Source organism: Medicago sativa, chromosome 5, assembly GCF_051527215.1.
Source record: "Medicago sativa cultivar Bolivia chromosome 5, Bolivia_mono, whole genome shotgun sequence".
NCBI classification, from domain to species: Eukaryota; Viridiplantae; Streptophyta; class Magnoliopsida; order Fabales; family Fabaceae; genus Medicago; species Medicago sativa.
In genome coordinates, this window is record NC_140753.1 from 68,851,101 (window position 1) to 68,871,224 (window position 20,124).

Here is a 20,124-nt window from a genome sequence, read left to right on the forward strand (position 1 = left end):
GAAAAATATTTCTACTTCAAAAATGGCTAGTATTTTTCGATTGAAAGTTTTATCAATAACGGCTAATATTTTTACTTCAAAAAGTCGAAAAGCCAAAGTTAAATGCAAAAGGTTTGTTTACGGTTAACTTTATGTGTGTAGAGGTGTCCCTAAGGGTGGGCGGGAGGGACAGCAGCCCATGACATCATTTTTTTAAGGACACTAAAATTATTATTTTTATTTAATAGTTTATATATCTTTTTAATTCACTTAATTTTGATTAATTCTATTGAAAAGCATTAAAATAATTAAAATGACACAATTATTATTGTTTCGTTCAGAGCATAAAAATCATAGGATCGACTCTACATGTATGCTTTTTTAAGTAGTCATTTGTTGGGAAGGGTGTGGAAAAGTTATGCCCCTTCGATGGTTACTTTTTTTTAGTAAATGCTTTACAAGAAGAAATTTCCCCTAAAAAAAAAAAAAGAAGAAATTTATTTAGGCATATGGGATTTTTAATTTTTAGACGAGATCATACCCTTGATGTGCGAGAGCATCAGAATGGGATGATCGTCTTTTTGCTAAATTTATTTTACAAGCTCCATTTGGTACACGGTTTTTTATTGGCTGGGGATATCGATATGAGAAATTCTAATATGGTCATAGGACCAAATAAATAGTATTTGGTCACACACACATCAAGAAATATTATTTTAATAAAAAAGAGGAAATTGATAAAATAATGATGAGAAACACTTGTGTGGACCAGGACCAAGAATTTTGGTTTGGTCACACACACAAGTTTTTTCCTTCTCTCTCTTCTCTTCTCTCTTCTCCATTTTCTCTCTCTTCTCTCTTCTCTTTTTTCTCTTTTTTCTCTTTGTGTGACCAAAGACCACTTGTGTGGACCCAGGACCACACAAGATTTTCTCAATAATGATTGAATATTTTGAGGATATGGTCTTTTTATGTGTGTGTCCAAACACTATAGATTTGATCTTGTAATCATGGAAGAATACCTCTATCGATATATAGTCAGAGGGTGTGGAAACTGCGTGCTAATTTTACAACCTAATCCTTCTTGTCCTTTATTTATTAATTTTGTTACGTCTGCAACAACTTAACCTAATTTTTTCCCGCTCGTTTGCTTTATTAGGTTTGCAATTATTTAATCTAACAAATTTCATCTAAAAAATTGCATTGCACACCAAGTTCATTCCTATCTGCTTGCCTTTTTTTTTGAAGAAAATATTTTCTACCATATCAATAATCTTACAGATTAAAGATTATTTATTGGTCTCTATTATAGTCGAGAAAAACCCGTGCGAAGCAAATGTCAAAAGTCTAGTTATGATTGAAAGTTGTTGTTAACCTTAGAGTCTTACACACGATAAGAGAGTGGGTTGTTGTTGTTTTGACAGCTGTCTCTTTGAAAGGTGTGCAATGAGCTTATTTATTTTCTTGGCAACTAATCAAATCAAAGTAGGAAGACGTGGTGAGTTCGATCAAAAACACTTCTTGGCAATGGCTATTGGCAAAAAATAAATAAATATATAACCGGGAGAACCATATGGGTGTTTTCGTGAGTAGTTTGTAAATCTTATGGATTGCATGCATGCATGTATAGGTATATCTTTTTCTGTTCTCTCCTTCTTTGGGTTTCCTTTGTGGATTCATTATGTATTATTTTGTTTTTTTTACAAAAACAAAACAAAACGATATTCATTTATTTAGATTGATAAACTACATAAAATATAATTACATATTCAACCCCACTATAACATATAAACAATGAATTTTCAAACAAATTTACAATAGTCTATAGCGACAAAATACCTACAAATTATATGATAAATTCAAAATGATCGAAATACTCATGCTTTCATATTTACAACATTGACGACCAAGTCATTAATTGAATAGCTAATCTTTCAATAGAAATCAAATGAACATCGTAACAAGACCAGAAATCAAACAACGTCACACAAGACGTACAACCTAAGGCGCACTCAAACGACGAAAACACGAAAAAAAATCTAGATTTTAGTGAAAACAACTTATTAAGATTAAGATAAAGAAAAAAAAAAGATGAAACAATGGAGGAGACAACCTAAAAAGATAAAATAAGGCCTGACTTACCGTGTAACATTATGACTAATTTATAAAGCTAAATGCTAACAAGTGTCCTAAGAGCACTTGGTAATAAGTTTAAAGTAAAAAAAAAAACAAAAAATTCTAGCTACATGAAAGTCATCAAATATTTCTATTTTTGAAGCTTTAACAAATACCTATGAGCACTCGTTAGCAATACATATTGATAAATGATCACACTGTTTTCTTTAAAACACGAGTGATACAAGATTATATTGGTCAACTAAGTTCGGCCCATAAAGTAAAGTACTCCCTATGTTTCACAATACGTGTCATCTTTCCTTCTTTTTTTGTTTGTTTGTCCATTTTATAATCTCAATATAACATTTATTATGTTTTTTTCCATTAATTGTTTATTGGTTTTCAATCATCTATAAATATTTCACTATCTATAATTAATAAAAGTATTTTAATATATAATACATATTTTCTAATTAAAAACAACAATAATAATTATTTTTTAATAACCGTATAAAACTCAAATGAAAATTCTAATTTAAGACCTCTAATTTGAGAGAGAGGCATTACAAAATATGTTTATTTGAAGAAGGTAATATAAAATAGAGAAATGATATTTGTAGAACTATTTTTGGACAACTTTTATAACAACTTTTTATCTCATATTCACATTATGTTTTTACTTTCTCTCTATTACTTTAATTTTTGTATCGGTACCTCTTTTTCTATATAAAATCAGGTTGTCTTGGAAGTTTTCGATCAAGTAGATGTTCAAATAACCCAATACCACGTAAAGTCGGTGAAGTGAAATTGTGAGATAAAATAATCAGCGAAAAGGAACACACGCATAGCAAAACTTGGAAGTTTCGGTCAGCGAAAATCTATGAAAGAATAAAAGTAGGATCCGCATAAATAAAGGAAGAAGATTCTCGTACGATATCACTGACAATGAATGTTCCTTTGAGAGAATTATAAACATTTTTTTTTTCTCTGTTAATCCTATTTTTGTTAATCCTATGAGAGAAAGGGTCTCCAATGATCTAGAGTTTTGCTCTGGCCAATAATAACCCTATAGAATAATGCCACCCGGTATTATTCTATTTGAATAGAGTGGATTAGTTTATGCTTTACAAGCAAATGATACCTTATTCACATCAAAGAGAATAGATTTGAAAAAATATCAGGATAAAAAGATCACCACAATGAAACAACAGAACTAAAACACAAACATTACAAGGTAGGAAATCCAAGACAAGTTGAAATGTCATGTAACCAAGTTATAAAACTCAAGAGATGAACTCAGTGTTTATCTTTTAACCACCAACAAACCGTAACTTTCTCTTTATTCAACAATTGTCGTAGTGAAGACTCCTTATGATCAAAGTTATCAAAATCGGGACTTTACTTCAAGTCGAAAGGGAGTAGCAAAATCGGGACTCGTAAAATCGCAATCAAAATCGAAGGATTTTACTCAAGGACTTTTGTAGAATCGATATAGGATAGCAAAGTCGGGACTCGTAAAATCGCAATCAAAATCGAGGATTCTACCAAAACAAAAATAATGTTAAATATATGTTATAAATTGCATATAGTCATAAATGTATATGTATTTTGTGGACTTTGAACTTTAGTCATAATAATGTTAAATAACCTAACAATGCTAAATAATCCCGTGTAACAATTGAGGAAGTGAAAGAATGAAAATTTTTGGCCTTTTGGGTATTTATAAAACCGGGTCATGGATTCAAATCGGATCAATTTACGAACAGGGTCAAAAATTGACCTTTATCAAAAAATGAACAAAATCCTTCGAAATCCATCAAAATCCTGCGATTTTGAATGGATTTCACGATTTTGTGCGACTTTGTGCGATTTTGATAGGATTTTGCCTGTTTTTGGGACTTTGCTATGGATTTGAGTCGTTGAAGCTACGCAAAGTCGCAAAAACCAGGATTTTAGGACTTAAGTCGCGTTTTTGATAACAATGCTTATGATAGAAAATGAAAGAATTTTTCTTCTTTCAATCCAAACACAGATCATACATATCATATGCATACAAAAACAAATCTTTTTAGGAAACAAAACAGGACCACCAAATCCAATATAAAAGAAAAAGAATTTTTTTTCACATATTGGGTCTATAACAATGCCTATAAGAGATAAAAATCAAACAAACACCTTGACAAACTTGTTGTGAATTCAAACAAATAAATCATAACAATAAAACTTAGATGTGTGGAATAAATGGAGTAGTAATCAATGAGCAAAGTAACCTCAAACAATAACAATAAGCAGATCTAGATCGAAGTGTGAAGCAATACCACAAACATATCCTAAAGCAATCAAGATAAGAAAGAAGAGAAAGAAAAAAAAAACAACACATCAATATTGTTTACCAATTTCAGTCCAAAATGACCTACACTGGGGGAGATAGCAGGTCTCTAATCCACTATGATAAGAGTGATACAAATATGTTACAAGATATTAGCATAAAATCTCACAAAGAACAAACCCTAATTTCTACCCAATTTTCAATTCACCTACACTTACAATGATTCTTAAGAGAAAGCATTAAATGAAGCTTGTTTATCTTTCCTCTAATAAGATCTCACTACCCAAGATGTTTACAAATGTGTTCCAAGTCAAGAGAACCTCTCACCAAAGACATTAAATCCTAAAATTACCTCCTTTAGTTTTCAAAGTTTCTATCTCTTCAAGCTCACTAAAAAAGTGAAGAATGAAGCGTTATATCCGAGGGATCGTGTCACGTTAAACTCTCATTGTGCCACGATTGAGGATTTGTACTTATTACAAACCGAGCGTTATCCTCAAATTTTGCCATGATTTCATGCTATCGTGCCACAATATTTCAAATGGATTGCTCCAAAACTAAGGACACAAATTGTGCCACAGTTTCAAATCAAGTGCCACAATTTAGCAGATTCCTCAATACCAATTTTGAGCCAAATATCACAAATAAATACTTGTTTTCGGGAAACAAAACATGACCACCAAATCCAGTATTAAAAAAAAAATTATTGGGTCTCTAACCAATACCCATAACAAATAAAAAAACAAACAAAAACCATAACAAACTAATTTTCCATTTCCATTTCAGAATTTTTACTTAAGCAAATTAAAATGCTTTCAGAAAAGAAAACTATCGAGTCATTAGTTAATATGCACGTCTTGGGAGGTACCTTCTCATGTCTTATTCCATGAGATTTACATTAGGCTGCAAATGGGATACTCCCCACCATTATCTATCCTTAAACATTTCAGTTTTCTTCCATATGCCCGTTCTACATAGGCATGAAATTCTTTGAAAATCTAAAGAACTTGATCTTTCATCTTCAATGGATACACCCACACTTTCTTAGAGCGATCGTCAATGAAGGTAACAAAGTATTGTGAACCACCAAGGAACCTTTCAGATTTCGAGCAAACATCTGAATGAACAAGATCGAGGATATGCTTTCTTCTTCTTGCATTATCTGATCTCTGAAAAGATACTCTGTGTTGTTTTCCTGCTATACAATCTTCACATGATTCAAGTGTTTGACTCTTGATGTTTGGAAGATGATTCTTAGCAAGAATCTCCAAACCTTTCTAGTTCATGTGGCCAAGTCGTTTATGCCACAATTCTTTGCTCATGTGTTGATATACATCGATATCTCCCTTATTTATCTTTCCTTGCATAACATACAGAGAGCCTTCCTTTTTACCACAAGCAATGATCGTGTTTCCCTTGCTGAGCTTCCATCTACCAACTCCAAATTGGTTTATCATATCGACGTCATCTAACTTTCCCGTTGAGATAAGGCTTAGACGCATGCCCGGAACATGTCTAACCTCTTTCAACACGAGTTTAGAGCCATTCTCTCTAACTAGAGTCACGTCGCCAATGCCAACAATCTTGCTTGTGACTTGATTACCCATCTTCAATATACATAAATCTCCTTTTTGATATGATGAAAAGAATTCTTCATGAGGGGTTACATAAAAGGATGCTCCTAAGTCAATTATTCAAATGCAGTCATCGAATTCTACATGATTTAGATAGTTTTCCTCTTCAACAAGAAAGAAATTCTCGTTAGTTGCTACGACTGCTGTCGTGGTTCCATCTTCTTTCTTCTTTGGATTGATTTGATCAAAATGGATCGTTCTACCCTACTTATCTCTCTTGAAGAATCTACACTCAAACTTTCTATGGAACGGCTTGCCATAATAACAACAACTTAGTTTAGTGCGAGACTTTGATCTGCCTCGTAATTTTTAACGACCACCTTTTCCACGGTTCTTGCTCCTTCCATTATGATTAATGAAGTTGGCTTCAAACTGATTGTTCAAGCCTATTTCCCTTCGTCTTGAATCTTCATTTAACAAGCAATTAGTAACTGAATCCATGTTAAGTTTTCCATATGGAACAAAATTGCTGAGAGTGACAACTAGAGTGTCCCAACTCTCAGGTAAGGAACTGAGAAGTAAAAGTCTTTGCAACTCGTCGTCTATCTTCATTTCTATTTTCGTTGATTGATTTACATTACCTTTGAATATATTTAGATGTTCGATCATGTTATGACCGACTCAATACTCTAACTTCACCAATCGTCTAACAAGGTGTGCTTTATTTCTGGGCGTCTTCTTTTGAATCCATGATTCAAGCTTTGTCCATAACTCATACGCATTGGTATAATTTCATACATGCTCAAACAAGCTTCGATCAATGTACTGTCAGATCATAGGTACTGATTTCCGGTTCTCCATCTCCCATTTCTTATCGGTCTTCTTCTCGGGTTTATCCTTTTGGGTGATTGGTTCGTGGAAGTCTTTACAATATAAATGGTCTTCCATCATTGGCTACCAATATGTGTAGTTATCAGCAGTTAGCTTGAACATATCACCATCATGGCTTATTGAACCCTCCATCTTGAGTTACACAGGAAATAATTTCTTTAACCAATGTGACTGTATACTAGAATAAATACGAGTTCGTGAATAGGACACCAGAAAAGTTCCCAAGTAAGAGAGGTGGATCAATAGACACACTTAGATACCAAATCTTTCCTTGCCAGAACTTTCCTAGACATGTAATATATCACTACCTCACTTTATTTCTAGCGACAAGAATATTTCTATTCTGATGTGGAAAATCAAACAATGTTGCAGCCATATAGTATAATAAGAATTATCTTGCATATACGACACCTTAGAGTCCCAGAGCAACGAGTGCTCTGATACCACTGCTGGAAAATGCCTGCATAATTTTCCTCTTCCGTGAACTCAAAATAGGCACTTTAGCAGAAACGTAAAATGACACACAACAAAATTTTAGCATGGAAAACCTTCTCAATGTGAGTAAGGAAAAACCATGGAACCCGTAGGCCACTTAAATCTCAACTATTATGATAATGGGAACACAAATCTTCGTCCTTATGTGGACCTAGCTATGTATCTTTCTGGAACATTGGTGTGAAGATGGAAAGAAATTGGAAGGTTGGAAGATTAAACACCAAGTAATTAAACTTTGATCTAGTGTTGTGTGAATTGAAAAAATAGAGTGTGGGGGTCCCACATAAAATAGAACACACACATTAGTAGTGTTTAAATAGTGATATTTAATTTTAAATACCTGATAATGATGAAAATAATAATTATTATTATGAAAATAATAATTATTATTATTCTTTATTCATGGATATCACTTTCCATAATTTTAGGTTATGTTTGTTGTGATAAGATTGAGAATCCAACTGAATTTCCCATCTTTGCTTCATTAGTTTGTTTCAACTAATCTTGTGGGTTTGTTTCTTGTTGAACTTATCTGATTATTTTGTTACTTGAGCTGATCTGTGGGTTGCTTAATTTTTAAGTTTACTTAATTCTTAAGTTTCTCCAAATTAGTTACAAACTCTCCCTATAAAAGGAAAGCTCACCTAGTTCAAAAATCACACCAAAGAGTTTCATTGAGTTGTCAGGAACTCTTTCTCTCTTCTCCCTTTCTTGACTTGTGTTGACGAGTCTTTCTTCTCTTCATCTCCTTTTTCTGTCCCTTCGGAATTAAGAGTGTTCTTAAGACCATAGTCCCTTTTCGGTTTAATGTCCCTTCGGAATTAAGAATGGTCTTAAGTTCATATTCCCTTCAATATTTTATGTCCTTCGGAATAAATAATAATTTAAGATCATCGTCCCTTTTTCGGTATAATGTCCCTTCAAAATTATGAATGATCTTAAAATGTATTCTTCTTCAATTCTTGAAGAAGTTAGACATTAGAATGGTGTAAAACCATATTTGAGTGATCATAGTATCATAGTTGGAGAAGTTAATAATTAGAATGGTGGTAACACCATATTTGAGTGGTCTCAGTACCATAATAGAGTGGTAACAGTGCCATATTAAAGTGGTTTCAGTATTAAAAGAATGGTCTTGGTACCATATTGAAGGTGTAATTCTCGAACGGTTTTCTACAGTGCAGTAGTTAATCGTACAGTTGTAGCTGGACTTGTTTTATCCTGGAGGCGGCGTGGTTGATAGTCTATCTTGCACAATTTTGGGCAGTGCCACGAAGCGACGAAGCGTCTTAAAGAGAGCGACATGGTCGTGACTCAACCTAGTAACAACTTCGGTAGATAATAGAACTTGAAAATCCAAATACAACAGTTTGGAAATCCAAAAACAACATATCTCAATTTATAGATACAACTCGCACAAATTGGCTCACTATATTTTTTTCTCTCAGAAGACTAACTGAGACTCTATATTTTTCTCTCGACTCTCGGTGAGTAAGGATTATTGTTGTTGTGTTGTGTGTTTTGTTGCAATTGCCGTGCTTCCTATTTATAGAAGGAACTAAGCCATGAGCATTTAATGTTTGGTTTCATACTTCAAACATTGCTGCACCGCAAGCTACAAGTCCATGCTTTGATATCAAAGACTTTGTGCACCTAGTCACACAATTTACTTTCACATATGCCAAGCTTTTCAACTTCTTTGACACAGGTTGAAGCTAAGCACTCAATGGGAAAAGAGAGAGAAACCCATGTGCTTCTCATTGGCTGGAATTTCAACACAAGGTACTGTAGTCGATTTTTTCTTTAACATATTGCTTGCTTTGAAACTTCTTTTCTTTTCTTTTCTGACAATGGATTACCTATTACTCCACAATATATCCCACATGCATATGTCATTATTAGTACGTAGTATTAATAACTTGCCTAACAATCGATCAATTACGGTCTGTATGTCTTAACCTTAGCCTATAATGTACTATATCCCACATACTACGTATTATTGTAATCTAGAAAAAAGACTTTTGTACCTTGTGAGTGATAAAGGAATGCATTTGATTAAAAAAAAAGAAGAATGATGTGTAATTTTGGTGGCAGGTTTTCTTTTAAATGGCTTGTTATGTTAATAGCACCAGATATTGGGACGTATAACTGTACAATAGCACCAGATATATAAAGTTACAAAAATATTTTATGATTATTAATTAATTTTGTTATGGTTATTTATTTGATAAAATAATTAATTAAGACCGTGAATTCTCTCAATTTTTTTTCTTTTATTAAGACCGCGAAGTTAATTAAACTTATAAGTTTCAATTGAGATATATTATACCTTCGTTGAATTCATGATCAGTCTACAGTCTACACATATACATTCAGGTGTATAGAAACATCAAACAATTATATTGAATGAAAATGACCATTGGTCACCAACCAAAGACCATCAAAACTGAATATTGTACTTTTAATATGGCTATAAATATTTACATTGCATTCCTCACCATTCCATCCATACTTACTTTTTTCTATTGGTTTTCTTTCTTTCAGTTAAACCATTTAATAACACTTTCCACAAGATCATTCATTCATGGCATCATTGTTTCTGTTTTTGCATCTTTTTCTCTTCCATTTCCCATCCTTCTCTTCCTCTTTCGATTTATGTCATCACGATGAGAACTCAGCTTTGCTTCAATTCAAAGCCTCCTTCACTATAAATTCTGAATCTTATCATTCTTGTGATGCATCTCTTAGGAAAACAGCAACATGGAAAAATGAGACTGATTGCTGCTCATGGCATGGTGTCACGTGTGACACAATATCTGGTCATGTGATTGGCCTCAACCTCCACTGTGAAGGCCTCCAAGGTATATTCCATCCTAACAATACCATTTTCCATCTTTCTCACCTCCAAACACTCAACCTTTCTAATAATGATTTCTCCGGCTCTTGTTTTCATTCTAAGTTTGGTAGGTTTCCGAATCTTACTCATCTTGACTTATCTGATAGTTTCTTGTATGGTGAAATTCCAACTCAAATCTCACAACTTTCCAAATTACAATCACTTCATCTTTCTAAGAATGATGATTTAGTTTGGAAAGAGACCACCTTGAAGAGACTTGTGCAAAATGCAACAAATTTGAGGGAACTAATTTTGGATGAAAATGATATGTCTTCAATAAGACCAAACTCCATAGAATTACTCTTCAATCAATCTTTCTCTTTGGTTGTTCTTAATCTTCAATCAACAAGGTTAAGTGGAAAACTGAAAAGAAGCCTTTTTTGTTTACCAAGTATTCAAAAGCTTTATATGTCAAAAAATGATGAATTTCAAGGCCAACTTCCAGAATTGAGTTGCAGCACTTCTCTTAGAATCTTAGATCTTTCATTTTGTTCATTCAAAGGAGAAATTCCTATGTCTTTGTATAACCTCACACATCTTACCTTTCTAACTCTTTCAAATAACCACCTAAACGGTTCAATCCCATCCTCAATTTTAACACTTCCACTTCTAACTTTCTTGTATCTCGGTAACAACGAACTCAGTGGTCAAATTCCAAACGCATTTCAAATGTCAAACAAATTTCAAGTATTAGATTTGAGTGATAACAACATTAGAGGTGAATTGCCAACATCACTTTCGAACCTTCAACATCTCATTCACTTGGATCTTTCATCCAATTCATTTAGTGGTCAAATCCCAGATGTGTTCGGTGGGATGACAAAACTGCAACAACTCAGTCTATATTCTAACAATTTAGAAGGACAAATTCCATCTTCATTATTTAATTTGACTCAACTTGTTTCATTACTTTTTTCTGGGAATAAATTAGAGGGTCCTCTACCCAACAAAATCCCAGGGTTTCAAAAACTAATTAATTTGAATTTAAATGTCAACTTGCTAAATGGAACAATTCCTTCCTCTTTGTTATCTTTGCCTTCTCTGGTAAGTTTGGATCTATCAAATAATCAACTTTCAGGGCATATCAGTACAATCTCATCATATTCCTTAGAGAGTCTATATCTAACCAACAACAAGCTACAAGGCAATATTCCAAAATCCATTTTCAACCTTCCAAACCTAACTGGACTAGATCTATCATCAAACAATTTGAGTGGTGTTGTCAATTTTCAACTCTTCTCCAAACTTGCAAATCTTGAATTATTATCCTTTTCATGGAATAATCAGTTGTCACTAAGCTTTGAATCCAATGTCAATTATAGTTTTTCTCAACTACGAGAATTGGAATTGTCTTCTGTTAATTTGATCGAATTTCACACCTTACAAGGAGAATTCCCAGCTTTGTTTTATCTTGATATTTCCAATAACAAACTTAATGGAAGAATGCCTAATTGGTTACTTGAAAAAAATCCATTGAAGTTTTTGAACCTCTCTCAAAACTCTTTCATGTTAATAGATCAATGGATTAACGTCAATACATCCGATGTCTATGCCCTTGATCTTAGTGATAATTTACTGCACGGTGAAATCCCTTTGGCAGTTTGCAATATCAGTTCACTTGAATTTCTCAACTTGGGATACAACAATTTGACTGGTATCATTCCACAATGTCTTGCTGATTCACCATCCCTTCAAGTTTTGGATTTACATACGAACAAGTTTCATGGCACTTTGCCAAGTAACTTTTCAAAGGACAGTGAGCTTGTCACTCTGAATCTAAATGACAACCAATTAGAAGGCCATTTTCCGAAATCCTTGTCTCAGTGTAAAAAGTTGGAGTTTCTACACCTCGGAAGCAACAAAATAGAAGACAATTTTCCTAATTGGCTTCAAACACTGCAATATTTGAAAGTGTTGGTTTTACGAGACAATAAGTTGCATGGTCCTATTGAGAATTTAAAGATCAAGCATTTATTTCCAAGTTTAATCATTTTTGATATATCTGGCAACAACTTTTGTGGTTTTCTACCAAAAGACTATTTAAAAAATTATGAAGCCATGAAGAATGTTACTCAATTGGTTGGGGATAGCAGTTTGCAATACTTGGATGAGTCATATGAATTATTCGACGGACAATACTCAGATTCTGTGACTGTGGCAACAAAAGGGAACAAAATGACACTGGTGAAAATTCCAAAAATCTTTGTAATTATTGATTTATCAAGAAACAAATTTGAAGGAGAGATTCCAAATGCTATTGGAGAGCTTCATGCACTTAAAGGGCTTAACCTTTCCCATAACAGATTTACCGGTCATATTCCCAAATCCATAGGTAACTTGTCATACTTGGAATCTATGGATCTTTCCTCAAATATGTTAACTGGTGTGATTCCTGCAGAATTAACCAATTTAAACTTTCTTGAAGTCTTGAATCTTTCCAATAACCATCTAGTGGGAAAAATACCTAACGGAAAGCAATTCGGTACATTTTTAAATGATTCCTATGAAGGAAACTTGGAGTTATGTGGATTTCCCTTGTCAAAGATTTGTGGACCTGAACAACATTCTCCACCTTCATCCAACAACTCTTGGAGTGAAGAGAAATTTGGATTTGGATGGGAACCAGTGGCCATTGGATATGGATGTGGATTTATGATTGGAATAGGAATTGGATATTGTATGTTTCTAATTGGAAAGCCAAGATGGCTTGTGATGATATTTGGTGGTCAGCCTAAGAGAAGAGTGAAAAGAAGGACACGAATGAGGACGAACCATGGTACAGCGATGAATCAGAATCAGATGGTGCAAATGTCATAGTCCTATTGCTGTGGTGTGACAATCGTGTCACTCTTATTTGATTTTGGATTGTAAAAATGTACTGAATGTTTTGTGACTAGTTGTAAGTTTGCATTGTTATTTAATAAAATTGCCAGTTCCATTCAAAAATAAAATAAAAATTTCAGTTTATCTTTATGTTTTTAACTAGTTGTATGTAGCTAGAATTCATATTATATAGTAGTGTTTGGTTTTTCTTTTTTGAGCAAATAATACTTGCAAATGTCATATATGATCGTATACCAAATACACGATAGAATTCTCACTTTTCAACCAGCATCACAGTTATCTTTGTCGATTCTGTTAAAAAGAATGTCTGTAAAAAAAAAAAAAAAACCAATTATAAATTTCACATTCAAATACTTTTTTAAGTAAAATTCATGCTTTCTTTAGTGTTTTCTGTGTGTTCTGTTTTCTTACAATCACCTGTTTTTTCCATGTACATTTTCTTACAATATAATGATACTAGAAAGGTCACAATTTTATAAGAATCACTGATTGGTAGTTGAATTTATGCTTCAATTAAAATTAAGTTTTTGCTTCTTTTTTATTGGGTGGACGCCGTCAAACTAAAACTTTCCGGTGCATCAGGAATGAAAGTGTTGTCATGAAAATTTTGCTGCAAAACCACGCAGAACAGATGCCAATGTGGTGTGGTGGGCTACTACTTGAGACTTCTGAATTATTAACACAAACTCTTGATCTTTTTAAACATTCTAATTTTTAAAAAGCAATAAACTAAATGTATTCTAGACATGGTAAGTGTGATATTTGCATCTCATGAATTGATATTTGCATGAATAGTTAGCAAACTGTTATGCATATATTTGGTGACATTACTAAGAAATCAGCAAACAAGCAGGCTAACCGTTAAAAGCTTTATTGAGGATTTCGGTGCCATCAAAAGTTATCATGCTTGCTTGAAGGGAAGCAGTAGCGTGCAGAGGTATTATTGATCCTTCTTTCATGTTTTCTGCGTATTATGTTTTCAACATAGTGATGACATCAATCGCCTATTTTTTTAATGTAAATTTTCTTACAATATATGTTACTCAAAGAAATTTCACGATTGTGCTGTCATGAAAATTCTGCTGCATAATTATGCAGAACAGAATCTAAAGTGATGTGATGGGCAACTGTTTGAGATGAACATATATATACATTAGAATTGGTGGGAGAATGTAGTGCAAAGAGGCAGCAATTTGGAACCGTGATATGCTGCTGGTGGAAGCACCAATTAATCTTTGTAATGTATCATTAAGAGTAGGCATAATAACAATTAACAAGACTATAACTTTTTATGAACATTTGATACTAATGGTATTGGTGGATGTGATGTAAAGACTTTGGTAATCTAACATTAGCATATCTTATTCTGTGATTAGATTTTTTAATACACAATTTTTGTGAATATTCAATCTTCTTTCAGAGGTTATTTGTTATGTCTCTGGCTTTTCTTGTTTGCTATGAAAGTTCACAAATCAAACTGATTTTAGTAATCGCATCATATTTTTTTTTTCTCTCTGTTTCTCTTTTCATCACCGCAGAGTGTTGGCACGGTTCATAGAAAATTAATCATCAATGAAGAAGTTGATATAGATTTGGAATATCTTAGGATGACATTTTCTGGTATATCTGATTAGTATTGGTGACGTTTCATTCAACGCCATAATTGCCAGCTGATTCTGATTCATCAAAACAGAAAAATGCAACATCTGTAGCCAGTACTTCTTTTGGTCACTTGTGACTTGATTTCCAAATGTGAATGGTGAATTGTGATGAAGTTACTGATGTTAACTGAAGATACAGCTATGACAATTGCTATGTTCTGTTTCAAATTTCGTACTTCATATATAGTATTAGGCTTAGTTTCAAGTTTTAGGCCTGTTATAGGCTTTTGAAAAAATAGACCTTTGCACTCTTCATGAGTTAATTGAATATGAAATCCCAAGTGAGAATTAAACATCGACACCATCTTTATTTTCTTTTTGATTGGTAATGAAAAGAAAGCACTCAATTTGAGTATAAATTGCTAATAAAATGAGTTTAGTCATTGCAAATATTTAAAACATATGCACATTTCAAATAGTACAATAAAGTTAGAATAGGAAATTTAAAACATAGAAAATTTGACTTCTGCATTAAATCCGTTGATGTCATAAGTGTGAATTAGATATCTGACATTGGATGAACAATTGGATGTGAGGCTAGCCCCCTTTTTCCCAAAAAAAAAAAAGGATGTTGAGCAACATATAAGTGAGATGACTCATATAGCTAATGTTTCGAAGGTTTTGGGTTAATACGTGATGTTTAAAAGGATATTGAGCAAAATATTTGGACGGAAAGGACTATTGGGCGATGGAAGAATGTTCCGTGATTTCTTCCAGCCTATTTCTTCCAGCCTCCAAGCAGGAAATGGAGGCTAAATACCAGAAAGCTAAGTCTAATCTGGCTATGCTAGGGTTAAAGAGAGTGCCGAGGTTTTCCATTCTAAGCTCGTATAGTTGTTTTTCTGGGGGCTCTATTCATCTTCTTTAGCTTAATTTTTACATTGGAATGTTATATGTTATAGGTTATTGGTACATAGGATGATCATGACCATGGATTAAACGATGCAGGAAAAGAATTTCATGGAAGAAAAAAAACCAACTAAATGTTACTTCTTGACTTGGATGAACCTCATGCCCAAGGTGGATGTGTATAATTCCCTATGCTGCATTTATATATGTATAGTACATTTTTGGTTTATTTGACTTGCGTCAAGTCTAAGAGAGTTAACAAGTATTCATCAAATCTTTTTCTTGATCGTGGGAGAGTTTTACAATGTTATGGTGCGTATGGAATTAGATGAAGACAATTTTACATGTCTATCTGATATATGTATTCATCCATTAATAGACTTTACCAGGCTGCAGATGTAGATTAAAGCACTGTTTGAGTTGACTTATTTCAGTTGATCTAGTAACATAAACACTTGTGAGTCTGCTTGTGAGAGCTTCTGGAAACAGCTTATGGAAACAACACATGACTTGCCAACAAGTTGTTTTCAGCTTATTTTTTCCATTACTTCTCTGGGATAGCTTATGAAAACGCTTTACAGCTTTTACAAAAACAATTTGATTTGATTTTACCTTTTGTTAAAAGACTTATGCCATAAGCATTTGATTAAGTTGTTTATTCGAATACGGTTTTAGTACTTACTGTAGCTTCGTATTTCAGGCAGAAACAGGCCAGTGTCTATGCCTCGTATACATATGGTCCCATGGGCAAAGATGTCAAGGTTTTGGCTGAGTGAAAAGACCGTTTCTTCATTAAATTCATAAAATCTTGTCATGTTTATTGTGCTGTGGTAGGCTAATAGCCCCTACAAAATCTTAAAATGAAGCTTCAATAATGAAGAAGCTACAGAGCAAGGTACTGAAGGCAACACTTAGAGATTAGCCAAGAGCAATGGCTTCTTGTAATCAAGGGAAGGTTCATTTTTTGTTGCAGAATTTACCAAAGGGCTAACATTGTAACTAAGGTTCAATTTTTGGTATCCACAAATGAAATCCATGAAGACATGAACCATTTTTCTTTATGAGTGTGTGTGGTATTGGATAATCCCTATACCTATTTGTTTCTATAGCTTGATTAATGCAACTAAACTTACACAAGGAAATTATTATTCCTACAATAGAATCAGAACTGCATTCATGAAACCTTAATTACATGGCAATTATCAACTATAATTACCCAAGTTATTAGACAGTGCTACTTTCATGAAATCTTACATATGCCAATTATTTACATAGAAATTCTTATAACTACAATAGAATCAAAACTGAGTTTATCAAATCTTAGTTACATGGAAAGTATTAGTATGTAGACAAAATTCATGAAATCTTAGGCAGTTCTTAAAATTGAAGCAGCTACCATTTCAGGTACAATACTACCCATCTTTTCAAGTTTCGGAATCAGTATAAATTTCAGCTCTTGAAGGTTGCACTCCTCTAGTCTTTGTTGTGTAAAATTAGAAATAAGAACGACAAGCATTCCAATTGTATTCAACAGGTTGAAAATACTAATTCAAGTCATATAAAGAAACATACCATCTCATAAATTAGTCTTGCAAGATTCTTGGTTCTAATGCAGGGTAAATCCTCAACTTTTGAGTGATTCCTTTTGCTGATTTGACTTATTTCCTATAACCAATGAAGATATAAGTCAATAAAAATAAGGACGTAACGACCAAAATTTAAATGATTTGGAGGGCATCTAGGGCAAATTAATTTGTATTTTTATAAACAAGTAAAATGCATAAAATGGTCAAGTGTACAATTGGTGCAACAGAAGACTTATGGACTTGGGAAAATAAATGATAGAAAACATTTTTTAAAAAATAAGCACATTATCTGCAGTTTTTAATTTCACTGCAATTTACATTTTAAAGTCATTTATATTTCTTGCACTTTAAGTTTCTATCAATTCCATGCATTTTACAGTCTACACCTTTACATTTTTAAATACAATTTGGTTTTCAAAGAATAAGCGCATCGACCTTCAAATCTGTGTGAAATGTATAAACTTTAAATCAATCCACTCTCAATCCTTTCCCAAAGTCTATGCATAAGTTTAGTTTTTAACTTGTTCATGATCTAACAACACTAAAGATTCTATTTGTTCCTCAAATTCTTTCTTAGTTCTTGGTAGTATTTTTTTTTGTTTTTTTGGCTTAGCTTTGCTTTCAAGTCTTAATAATTATTTTAGGCTTCAATGGTAGATAAATGTTGTGTCCATATGCTTATTACCATAAACTCTTCCTCAAATTGAAATTCATTAGGCAGAATCTTGATACTTTTAGCCTTGTTGGCTACATGTTCTTGTTAGTGAGCCCTTAATTAGCGTTTGTCCAAAATTTCAAAAAAAGATAAAAGAGGTAAAGTTGTAGAAAAATAAAATTGACAACGATGGAATAACTATTGATATTAAATGTGCTGAACTTGTGTCATGTGTGCCTTCAAATAATTTTCAAACTACTAGTTTTTGCCACTACCAAAGCCTGCAAACTTAATCTCTTAATGGCATGGCAATCACTTTTGATGCAAGAAACTGAATAACTTTTCCTCAAAATCTCCTATAAATATATGTTTTTCTTCCTACAATTATACAAAGAAAAGATTAATCGAAGGTTCAATGTCTCCAATTATACAAAACACTATCTTGCTATGTGTGTTAACGTTGTTATCGTTGCACAATATTCTTGGAGAACATGTGAAGAATGAAGATCCATAACTCCTTGGAAGGAAGTTTGGACTTAACAGTTCAATGCAATCTAAAGATGATAATCTCGGACTTCATCTTCTGCATCCTGATGTGATGATAACTATGATTTCATCTTCGGCAATACACTATTCTTCTGCTCCTTTATATGGAATGGTGAGTTACATTATTTTGATATATACCAAGGCGGTGATTTACATAAAACTAATTGCAATTATTGCAATTGGAATTAATATTTTCAAATCAGGACATGTGGAATTCCAAAACATGGGGTCCTATTTACTTTCAATGGAATAAGTAAAAATTAATATATTATTGATGAATATTATAAGTGGATGTCCATATAATAATTGGTTTATTGGGTCATACTATTAGCTTATTAGGTCATGCTGTGTTTGCTCCCCAAGTCATTGGTGTTTGTTCCTCAAATCATTGTTTTTCTTTGTAAATAGAGCTCGTACATAACCTGATTGTAGATCACAAGAAAATAATATAATATTTCTCTCTCTTCCTCTACTTCTCTTTTCTTGTTTTTATTTCTTAGTTTCATAACACGTAATCAGCACACCCTAACCAACTGAGAAGGTATCCAACTCTCTTTAATCTATATATTTCGTAAGTTTTTTTTTTTTTTATATCGTTGATTATAGGCTATACTGTTTCAATTTCATCAATTGGAATCAATGCCTTATAGATATATTTAAACCACTTACGAAACCATGAGTAGGTTTTGTTTTGATTATTATATGATTGTGAATCGTATGAACCTTGTATATTTATAAAGATCAAATAATAATAATAATAATAATAATAATAATAATAATAATAATAATAATAATAATAATAATAATAATAATAATAATAATAATTAAATAAATAAATAAATTGGTATCATGTCTTTTTTTTTTTTTTGTCAGATAGCCTAGTGGCTAGAATTCACCTTATAAGGTGAATAAGTGGGGTGTCCGGAGTATCATGTCTCTATGTTTGATTGTTCGATGTTGTTTATGCTTTGTTTGAGTTTCGTGACCGGCATCAGTATGGTGAAGCATCAATACTTCGGTCATTCATACTAACACAAATATATTGATATAGATATGTATTTTTGCAAATCATATTCAATTAGTGTTCATTTATTTCATTATGAATTCCTGATGAATTCGACATGCATGCATCCTTGAAAGATTCCACTTCAAAAAAGGTTGATCTTATATTATAAAGACATATTATATAGAAAAGACTTAAATTTATATAGTTTTTAAAGACATAGTTTTTGAAGAGCATAAACACAATTTTTATTCTAGATGAATTCTTTAAGTATTCAATAGTGATACATCATTGAAGAATGAATAATAGTGATACATCATTGAAGAATACAAAAAATTGATTTTTTTTTTTTGTGGTCGGCAGGGTTCATTGTCCATACCAACTGAGCTAAGCTCACGAGGACAATACAAAAAATTGATTAGTTTTGTTATATAGTTCTTGACGAAGTTAATAAAGAAACTCGTATTTTCATTCTCCATGAATTCGGTTGGTATGAAATATTTATTTTATATTATTATTTGTCAAAGAATTTTTATTGATGAGGTAATATTTTAAAATTTTATATCATGATCAAATAAATTTATTTCATAAGAAGATATACATATCTCACATGTAATATTTATGAGATAATAATATTTACAAGATTTGAAGAAATAAAAGGAAATAAATGAAAATTAACTAATAAAAAGATATTATCAAGA

At 32.5% G+C, this 20,124-nt stretch overlaps 1 protein-coding gene and 1 pseudogene across 1 annotated transcript; both read left to right on the forward strand.

Annotated features, from left to right (window-relative positions):
• The window catches only part of LOC146924381 (sucrose transport protein SUC2-like), a 75,387-nt pseudogene that overhangs the window by 52,368 nt on the left and 2,895 nt on the right, over nt 1–20,124 (forward strand).
• Nucleotides 9,787–13,232, forward strand: LOC146924383 (uncharacterized). Its single transcript, XM_085709417.1, has one exon. The coding sequence runs from the start codon at nt 9,968–9,970 to the stop codon at nt 13,094–13,096; it is 3,129 nt and encodes a 1,042-aa protein (XP_085565543.1). The 5' UTR covers nt 9,787–9,967; the 3' UTR covers nt 13,097–13,232.